This window comes from Erinaceus europaeus, chromosome 2 (genome assembly GCF_950295315.1).
Source record: "Erinaceus europaeus chromosome 2, mEriEur2.1, whole genome shotgun sequence".
NCBI classification, from domain to species: domain Eukaryota; kingdom Metazoa; phylum Chordata; class Mammalia; order Eulipotyphla; family Erinaceidae; genus Erinaceus; species Erinaceus europaeus.
The window spans coordinates 46,176,186-46,186,898 of record NC_080163.1 but is presented as its reverse complement, the minus strand read 5'-3'; the positions used below and the strand labels follow the sequence as shown (position 1 = coordinate 46,186,898).

Below are 10,713 nucleotides of genomic sequence, written 5' to 3'. Positions count from 1 at the left end.
CTGAACCTGGGACTTTAGAGCTTCAGGCCTGAGTCTCTTTGCATAAACATTATGTTATCTACCCCCACCTGACATGAAAGTCTTTTACATAACTATAATGATTTTATGATTGTATTATTATGTGAAGGGGAACATAAGGGATATTATCCATTAATTGTTGATTAAAGTAAGTTGATGAGAAGTTATTAGATTTCAGCTGCTATTTTCAGTTCCTTAACTCACAGTTCAAATAGTATTATTTCAAAACATTAAGCTGGCTTTAATGATTGGCTAATCTCAGTTGTTTGTGAATTCTACTACAAAGTATTTTTAAAGAAATTGCCTTTTACAACTTTGTATGAGATATAAATTAGATACATCAGCTGGACATTTGAATGAAATAACCACAAAACAAATGGCACTGTTTATTAGAGAAGGCAAACTAAAACTTAATACCAGATAATTAATAAAATATATAAGAATTTTTAAATACTCATTGAAATGTAACCTTAGCATTCTATGAATATTCTGCACTTGCTCTTAGCCAAAAGGCTGAGAAGCGATTCTATGAATATTCTGTTCCTGGAAAGTTCTGTCCTTCTGGATGAGAAAAATGCCTGTGACGAGAAATTTTATTTTTCTCTAATCAACTTTTTTATTATCTTTATTCATTTATTGGATAGAAACATCCAGAAATTGAGAGGGAAGGGGGTGACATATACAGAGAGAAACAGAGAGACACTTGCAACACTGCTTCACCACTTGCAAAGCCTTTTTCCTGCAGATGGGGATCAGGACAGGAGCCTGGGTCCTTGAGCATTGTAACATGTGCAGGCAACCAGATGCGCCACCATGTGGCCCCTAGTCAACTTCTTAAATTGAGGAATATATTGTTACTTTAAAAAAAGTTTGTCTGAACTACCAAATGGTTTCATTCATATGTAGAATCTAGAGAAATGATACTCATGAACTTGGGGGAAAAAGAACAGAAGCAAGAAAATTGTTTATAAGACTTGTGGAAACTATAGTGGTTATTTGAGAGGTGGGAGGGTGGGGACAGAGAACTTTGGTGGTGGGTGTGGGACAATACATTGGAATCTTATAATCTTATAACCTACTATTAATCACAAATAAAAATATTTTTTAAGTTTGTCAGGGCTGGGAGACTTTACAAGTGTGAATCCTAAACGCCATGGGTGGCACTAGGAGAACTCCATGTAGAGTGCAGCAGTGCAGAATGTAGAGTTTAGTGTCTCTCCTTTGTCTCCTTCATCCTTCCACTCCCCCTCCCCCCCAATAAAAATCCCAGGAAAGCTCTCAGAGGTCATGCCAAGCATACACAAGCCCCCAGTGTTGCTTTCAAAAAAAGTTAGTTTCATTCAAAATAGCCATAAGATTTGTTTTAGTAGTTTTGTGGTTTTATTCTTACTTATAGCCAAGTTTATACTGTCACTATGATATTGCTTTTTTTTTTTTTTTGCCTCCAGGGTTACTGCTGGGGCTCAGTACCTGCACTATGAATCCACTGCTCCTGGAGGCCATTTTTTCCCTTTCGTTGTCCTTCCTTATTGTTTATTGGTGTTGTTGCTACTATTATTGTTGTCGTTGTTGGATAGGACAGAGAGAAATTGAGAGAGGAGGGGAAGCCAGAGAGGGGGAGAGAGAGAGAGACACCTGCAGACCTGTTTCACCTCCTGTGAAGTGACTCCCCTGCAGTTGGGGAGCCCAGGGCTCCAACCAGATCCTTATTTTACGCTGGTCCTTGCGCTTAACCCGTTGCACTACCGCCGGGCCCCCAACTCTCTATTCTTTTTAAAATTACCATATAAGAGATATAATGTTTGTTGGTGAGTAGTGTTTATCTCAAAAGGATCATATATGTAACCCTGAGTCATTTCAGGTTGAAATTTGGAAGCGGGAACACAGAAAAAAATTACCTTGTAAGTCGCCATCTAAGTGTCAAATAGGTATCAAAGTGTAGGATTGTAAAGGACACTACTGTTAGCATAACACACACATCACACATTTTTGAGGTTAAAAAAACATCCTTGTGGGGGCCGGGCAGTAGCGCAGCGGGTTAAGCGCACATGGCACAAAGCACAAGGACCAGCATAAGGACCCTGGTTCAAGCGCCTGGCTCCCCACCTGCAGGGGAGTCTCTTCACAGGCTGTGAAGCAGGTCTGCAGGTGTCTATCTCTCTCTCCCCCTCTCTGGCTTCCCCTCCTCTCTCAATTTCTCTCTGTCCTATCCAACAACAACGACAACAATAATATTAACATGGATACACAACAAGGGCAACAAAAGGGAAAAAAATGGCCTCCAGGAGCAGTGGATTCATAGTGCAGGTACCTAGTGCAGGCACCGAGCCCCAGCAATAACCCTGGAGGCAAATATATATATCCTTGGGTTGATAAAATTTACACATCAGAATTCACAAACCATAACGAATCTACCAGAAACTTACTAAACTTTTTCTGACAAACAGAAAATCACCACACTGTAATCTTATAATCTTGTAATCCACTATTACAAATAAAAAATGGAAAAATATAAAAAATAAGTTATGGTGCATGTATTCAATGGAACCTGCAACAAAAAGATGAGATTGTTAAGAGAGAGAGAAAAAATCACCATTAGTTGTTCAAAAATGGCTCGAGTTGAATTTTATTCTTCAGTCAGAATAAATACCCTTTAAGTAAATGCCAAAGTAATTTGTCCTCCTAATCACAGTTTTATCAATATAAGCAATATAGGATTTACATAATAATTGCAAGTATAAAAGCAGATAAGGAGTTAAATGCATTACTCTGAACGCCTTGTCTCTAAACAAATGATACATATTAAAGTAAACACATTTTTTTTGCCTCCGGGGTTATTACTGGGGCTTTGTTCCTGAACTACCAATTCATTGTTCATGGAGGTCATTTTTCCCATTTTTGTTGCCCATTTTGTTGCCCTTGTTGTTGTTGTTATTGTTGTCATTGCTGTTGTTGCTAGAAAGGACAGAGAGAAATCCAGAGAGGAGGGGAAGACAGAGAGGGGAGAGAAAGATAAGACACCTTCAGACCTGCTTATTCACTTGTGAAGTGACACCCCTGCAGGTGGGGCGCTGGGGCTCGAACTGGGAACCTTATGCCTGTCCTTGATCTTCACCAAGTGTGCTTAATGCACTGTGCTACTGCCGAGTCCCCAGGAAACACATTCTTATATAACCAACAACTTCATTAACTACAAACTGACATTAGAAGTGATATAAACTTAATGACTATATTGAATACTGTAAATTACAAAGCTGATGGTTTAGGAATCTCTCCAACTTGCTTTGGATATAGAATTGAAACGAGCTGAGCAGTGGCACATATGTTAAAATATGAAAGGAACCAGGTTCAAGCCCCCAAGCACAAACCTACAGGAGTGGAGGGGGCGAAGCTTTGCAAGCAGTGAAGCAAGTGCTGCAGGTGCCCCTCTTTCTCTCTCCTCTATCTTCCTCCCTCAAACTGTGTTTGCCCAATTAAAAAAATTAAAATGAGTTCTTTAAATATATTCACTTTTAATCACCAGTAAAAGATGTAAATTTATCCCCAAAAGGTACCTATATAACCTTAACTGAATTCATACCTATTCCTACAACTGGGCTTTGCCTCATCAACCCTCTCCTCATCCTGGTCTAAAGAAAGGGGCAGGTGAAATAACTCACTTGAATAGTGAGGGCACAGCTTTGCCATGTATAAAACACAGATATCAATCTGGGGGGGGTCATCATTGAAGGAAGATTTGATGCCGTTGTTTCTCTTACTTTCTGTCTCTAAAAACAGGATATTTTAATGTACAAAGAAAATTAGCATTCATAAAACAAAGCAACATATTCAGAAACACCGTAACATACATTGAATTGGAAAATGATGTATGTCTGATAAAAGGAGTATTCCCGATGAGCATAGCAGTAAAAAAAAAAATTCCACAGAGTAACTGAGACTAGGCTCAGTAGATCCTCCTACTAATCAACTGAATTCATAGCTATTCCTACAACTGGACTTTGCCTCATCAACCCTCTCCTCACCCTGGTCCAGGAAATTGGGGAGAATGGGCTTCAGAAACTTAAACTCATTAGTCCCGGTGCCCCCCGCGAGACACACCTCATACTGGTAGCTGTGCGACAGGGTCCCCGCGCCGCCCGCGTCCAGCAGGTGTCCCGGAAAGTGTCCCTCGGGCCCCGCCAGCGCCCCCGCCGCCACCGCCTCAGCCTGCCCGGCCCGCCGGCACAGGCGCGCGGCCACGAAGGCCAGCAGCGAGCACAGGAAGAGCGACGACACGGCGGCCAAGGCCACCACCAGGTAGACGGTCAGGCGCTTGGGCCGCGCTCCGGCGGCGGCGGCACCCGCGGCGGCGGCGGCGGCGTCGGGCGCGGCGGGCAGCGGCAGGTAGGGCTGCGAGAAGCCATCGACCAGCAGCACGTGCAGCGTGACGCTGGCCGACAGCGGCGGGTCGCCATTGTCCCGCACCAGCACCACCAGCCGGTGTCGCGGCGCGTCGCGCTCGCTCAGCGCCCGCGCCGTGCGCACCTCGCCGCTGTGCGCCCACACGCCGAACAGCCCGGGCTCCGTGGCCTTGAGCAGCTGGAACGACAGCCAGGCGTTCTGGCCCGCGTCGCCGTCCACCGCCACCACCTTGCTCACCAGGTAGCCCGCGCCGGCCGCGCGCGGCAGCAGCTCGGTGCAGGGCGCGGAGCCGTTCTGCAGCGGGTGCAGCACGAAGGGCGCGTTGTCGTTGGCGTCCAGCACCAGCACGCGCACCCGCGCCTGGCTGCTCAGCGCCGGCGACCCGCGGTCCGTGGCGCCCACCAGGAACTCGAAGGCCTGCAGCGCCTCGAAGTCCAGGGCGCGCAGCGCGAACAGCTGCCCGCTGTCGGCGTCGATGGACACCAGCGCGCCCGGGGCCGGCTGCTGCGGGCGGCCGGTCGAGGCCGAGGCCGAGGGCGAGGGCGAGGGCGAGGCCGGGGCCGAGGGCGATGGCAGCAGCGATTAGCTGAGCTGCGCGTTGGCGCCCTCGTCCGCGTCCCAGGCGCGCACGCTGCCCAGCGCCAGCCCGGGGCTGTTGTTCTCGCGCACGCGCAGGGTGTAGGCGCGCTGGCTGAAGGCGGGGGCGTTGTCGTTCACGTCGGACACGCGCACAGTCACCTGGTGCTGGCTCTGCAGCCGCGGGCTGCCCAGGTCGCTCACCGTGATCACGATGGTGTACTCAGCCTGCTTCTCTCTGTCCAACGGTCCTTCTGTCATTAGGGTGTAGAAATTATCCCCTGATGATTTCAGGACGAAAGGAAAACCGTTTTCGATGGAGCACACTATTCTTCCATTGTCTCCTGAGTCAGCATCAGAAACACTGAAAACAGCCACTACAGTCTCTGGCGAGTTCTCAGGAATAGGACTAATAATCGAGGACATGGTCAGTTCTGGTGGGTTATCATTCATATCAATCACCTGAATTATCACTGTTGATTTTCCTGAAAGCCCCCCACCATCTTTGGCTTCTATATCCACTTCATAAGCATTAATTGCCTCAAAATCCAAATGTTTAGCTATTTTGATATCACCGGTAACTGGATTTAGTACAAAGGTGTTGCGGATTTCTTCAGAAGCATGAATAAATGTGTATGATACTGTCCCCAAATTGCCTGTATCTAAATCAGAAGCTGAAACTGTCACAATAACAGAGTTAATAGGGCTGTTCTCTAGCACTTGGATTTCATAGAGCGACTGTGTGAATTTTGGGGCATTGTCGTTTATGTCTAAGACCAGGATGTGGATCTGAGTGGTCCCAGAGCGGGGTGGAGAGCCACCATCTAGTGCTGTCAGCACTAAAGTGAGCTCGGGCTGCTCCTCGCGGTCCAAGGCTTTGTCCAGTACCAGTTCTGGATACTTCCTACCACCTCTACTATTACGTGTGAGAACGTGAAAATGGGTATTAGCAGTGATTGTGTAGTTTTGGAGACTGTTTCTTCCCACATCCAAGTCCTCAGCATTTCCCAAAGGAATAATTGTTCCTGGTGGAGTATTTTCTAAGATTTTCAGTTGCATTTCGTTTTCAAAGAATACTGGAGAATGGTCATTTTCGTCTATGACCTGGAGCTCACTTGTAATAAACTGCAAAGGGTTTTGCAGTAAAATCTGAAAATTTAGTATGCATGGCTCTTTGGGCCCGCATAGCTCCTCCCGGTCCAATTTCTCATATAGAAGCAAACTGCCAGTCTGATGGTCGACATGAAAATGTTGTCTGTTCCCTTTAGACACCACTTGGATACCCCTTTTGACCAGTTCCTCTACACTCACCCCTAGATCCTCTGCTAGATTAGCTATTAAGAAGCCCTTTTCCTTTCCCTCTGTCACAGAGTAGCGTCTGGACTCTGACCCAGTCAGTAACCCACCCAGAAAAACAAAGAGAAACAGGACTTGCCTTTGTCTAAGAAAGCGCTCTCCTCCAGTCTCCATTTCACTTTCTGTCATGATCTCTCAAAAAATATTGCCAAGAACAGGCTCCACAGCTCTGGGAAATGCAAAGCAATGTGTCTCCAAACCTTTGAAGACCATAGAAAGACTATTCTTTTCTAGAGGTTCAGTTTTGCTTGCTTAAAAGTCTTGCCCAAGCTTACAACCCCTAGTTAACCGTTTTGAATCTGTAAATTAGAATAAGCAGACTGTAGCTTAATTTTCCTTCTTAGTCAATAGCGCCACCATGTGTTCATTTGCAGTTTCAAAATCTTAGAGGTGAATTTATGTTCCTTTATTATTTTGACTGTTACTGCCCTGACTAAACCCAGTAGACGCTACTGGATTATATAAATTACATAAGCACACCCTAGGAAAATTAAATTGTCCTATCCAAAATAAATAACTTTTTATCCCAAAGAGTTGTCCTCATAAGATTTTACAAACGTATTAGGGATATTCCCTCCCATTCACCCCCATTTGTAATTACTACACAATTTTAAAGGGTTTCTTCTACATATGTCACAAATTAATTTGTTTTTCTAATTCCTGTGGTTTAATGTGCACAATTTGCACTTACAGTCATAAAAATACCATCTAAAGACCCATACAAGGCATTTTATATAAAGATTATAGTAGACAGAGTATTACAAATGAATTATTTCCATGTGTTCACACTCACTGAAGGAACACATAATGTTCTCCCTGTTCACTGTAACTTTACAATTTTTATTTCAACTTTAGTATGCCTGCATAACTATGTTTCACCGTAGGAATATTTGTTTTTAGCAAAGTGTTAATAACAAGGGCAACAAAAGGGAATAAATAAAATATTTTTTAAAAAGAACTAAAAAAAAAAACTGTTAACAGCATCAACTGCATGTTGTCTTTTAGTTTTCCTCATAATTAAGTGAACAGACTATAAACAAATGACCAAATTAGTATAGAAAGAGCCAAGTAATAAATGTATTGAGTGAATGCATTTAAAATGCTGTAGGAAGCGTGGGTGGTGCTGTACCTAATTGAAGGAACACATTATAGTGCTCAAAGGTGTAGGTTCAATCCCCCACCTGGGGGGGAGGGGGAAGAAGCTTCATGGTGAACCAGTACTGCTGATGTGCCTCTCTCTCTCCCTCCCAACTCCCCTCCTCCTTCTGTTCTCTCTCCCCCTTCCCTCTCAATTTCTATCTCTATCCAAAAATGAATAAAGTAAAATATGTAATAGGGTTACTTAACTTAATGGTGGTGAGCAATAAGAAAGGTACTCCATAGCTATTTACTGTAGAACATGAACAATGATAATTTTGACAGGTTAAGGCAGTAAAATTATACCATTCCATCTGTAAGAAACTGATATGTAAAAGCTCTGGAGCCATAAAAGCTAGAAGTCAAGAAGGAAAGAGCAAATACCCAAATGTTAGTGTCTCTAGAGTAATGAAACAGAGAAGGTTGAACAACTAAATTGGGACCAAATAACAGTTGGACTTTATTCTTTTCTTTTTTTTTTTCCACCATGGTTATCTCTTGGGTTCAGTGCCTGCACTATGCACCGCTCCTGGTGGCCATGTTTTCGCTTTTATTTCTCTTCTTCCTTTTCTCCCCTTTCTACTTTATTGTAAAGGACAGACAGAAAATTGAAGGGGGGAGATAAAGAGGGAGAGATAGATCACTAATAAAAAGCCTCTGCCCCCCCACAGGTGGGAAGCAGGGACTTAAACCCAGATGTATACCACCACCCAGCTTGGGCTGGATATTGTTCTAAGGGTAAAATAAGTTATTGAAAAGTTTTAAGTAGAGAAATGAAACAATACAAACATGATGTTTTTGGACCTTGAGAGCTTGTTTGGAGGTTCTAGCAGGGGAGCACAGCTTCTCATATACCCTTGACTGAAGACCAGTTGGTAGCAGTGAGGAAGGGAGGAGGGCACACCTGCCTAGCAGCCAGATCAGTGGGAATCAACCATGGTGATCAATGGGGTGACTAATGTTGCAGCCAGCTTGCCCTCACATCCAGACTTCCTGTTTTGAATGTAGCTTCTTCACAGTTACCAGTAATAGGGGTCTCACTTATTTCTTTTTACCATTAGTGGAAATAAAATAACAACTACACATATATCATTTTGCTATTTAATCATAAAGTCAAGCTACTGGAATAGCTGTTATTGGCAGGGTAGAAAATATGTGTCTTATCCAAGATCCTTCAGGTAATAAGTTCGCTAATAAGAGACTTTCGATACCAACACAGTACTCTACATTACTGCTAATCTCAAAATCAAACCTTTGAGTACATTATAAATGCGGTAGTATATTTCATAAAAATAAACACAGAAAGTTTACAAGTAGAGTGAAATCATTAAGGATTAAAGTTTATTTTAATGTGCGGATTAGAAATTAAATTACATGGAGTCAGTATATTGCACCAAAGTAAAACACTCTGGGGTGGGTGGAAGGGAGAGTACAGGTCCTGGAAAAGGATGACAGAGGACCTAGCAGGGGTTGTACTGTTATGTGGAAAACTGAGAAATGTTATGCATATACAAACTATTGCATACACTATCAAATGTAAAACATAAATCCTCCAATAAAAGAAAAAAGAAAAAAGAAATTAAATTACATAAAATAGGAACGTTTGATCGTTTAGAGAGTTATAGTTGAGTGCATGGACTACAATGTGCAGGGATCCAGGTTTGAATCCATCTGCAAGGGGAAAGCTTCACAAGTGGTGAAGCAGGGCTGCAGGAGTCTCTGTCTCTGTCCCTCTATACCCCCTCCTCCCCTCTCAATTTGTCTCTGTCTCTATACAATAAATAAAGATAATAAAAATTTTTAAGAGAATTATGGAAATTAAATTTATGAAATTAAAGAACAATTTTATCACACATAAGAGAGTATTTAATTCCAGCAGTATTTGTCCTGTGCTTGTTTTAGTGTATTTAGATGTTAATATATCACAGATGAAATAAATGGAATTCTTTCATTCAAACTTTTTGTTAATAACCTACAAGGATCTTCCAGTCATTGTAGTAACCATGCAATAAATGGGGACCTATTGAGAAAAATAAGTAACATAAACATACTCTACCACTGCAAAGTCTAGAAAACTGAGATGGGGAAAACAGAAGTATGCAATGCACAATATAAATATTTTTCCTACAGGCCTGTATCATTGAATTCTAAATGTTCCATAACACTTTTCTTTTTTTTTTTTATTAGGACAGAGAAGTTGATAGGTGAGGGGGAGATAGGTAGATAGACAGAGATACCTTCAGGGCTGTTACACCTCTCCTGAAGCTTCCCCTGCAGTTGGGTAGGGGGAGCTCCAACCTAGATCCTTGCACATGGTAATGTGTGCATTTATCTGGGTGTATTACCACCCTATGGATTTTAATAAAATATTTTATTTCTTCATTTTTTTAATGGCAAAGATACAGAGGGAGAGGGGGGAGACAGAGGAGAGAGGGAGGGAGGGAGAGGGAGAGGGAGAGGGAGAGGGAGAGAAAAACTAGAGCACTGATTTGTTCTGGATTATGGTGGTGCTAGAGACTGAACTTGAGAGTTCAGAATGCCAGGCATTAAAGTCTTTTGCATAACCATTATGCTTTCTTCCCAGGCCTGTTCCATGAATTTTAGACAAGACAATGCCAAACTGCATTTGAACTTTTGAAATCTGATCAAGAACAATGACACATCCTCAAATCTTTTTAATTACAGGAAGGACTGAAATAAACTAATGTCTCAATATTTTATTTAAATTGATAGGGGCTGAAAAAATCAAAAGAAGATGGGGAGGGAGCAAGCCTGCAGCAGTGCTTCACTGCTTGTGAAGGTCCCCCCACCTGCAGGTAGGGACCTGAGGATTGAACCTGGGTTCTAGAGCATTGTAACATGCACTCAACCAGGTATGCCACTGCCCCCTCCCATTTATTTAAATAGAAGGATTTATGGGTAAGATAGCTCGCCTAGGAAGTCATTTCACTTGCTTTGCTTTGTGCACCACCCAAGTTCAGCCCCGGACTCTACTCCACCACACTGAAGAAAATTTTGGTGGTGTGGTCTTTCCATCTCTCCTGTTTCTCTGTCTCTCTCCTTTTTTTTCTCTACCTAAAGAAATATTAGCATGGAGCACTGAAGTAGATGATGGAAAAGAAAGAAATGAACCAGGTGGTAGTTCACCCCTAGGAGCACATACCATGTGAAAGAGTGTGTGTTCAAACTCTGGATTTCCACATGCTAAAGAGAAGCTTCACACAT

At 43.0% G+C, this 10,713-nt stretch overlaps 1 protein-coding gene across 1 annotated transcript; it reads right to left on the bottom strand.

Moving 5' to 3' along the window:
* Positions 1-2,399: 2,399 nt before the first annotated feature.
* LOC103108618 (protocadherin beta-3-like) lies at positions 2,400-6,626 on the bottom strand. Its single transcript, XM_060179633.1, is given in 1 exon segment — positions 2,400-6,626. A coding segment is annotated over 1 exon segment (2,499 nt). The 5' UTR covers positions 6,481-6,626; the 3' UTR covers positions 2,400-3,981.
* Between the last annotated feature and the right edge of the window lie 4,087 nt (positions 6,627-10,713).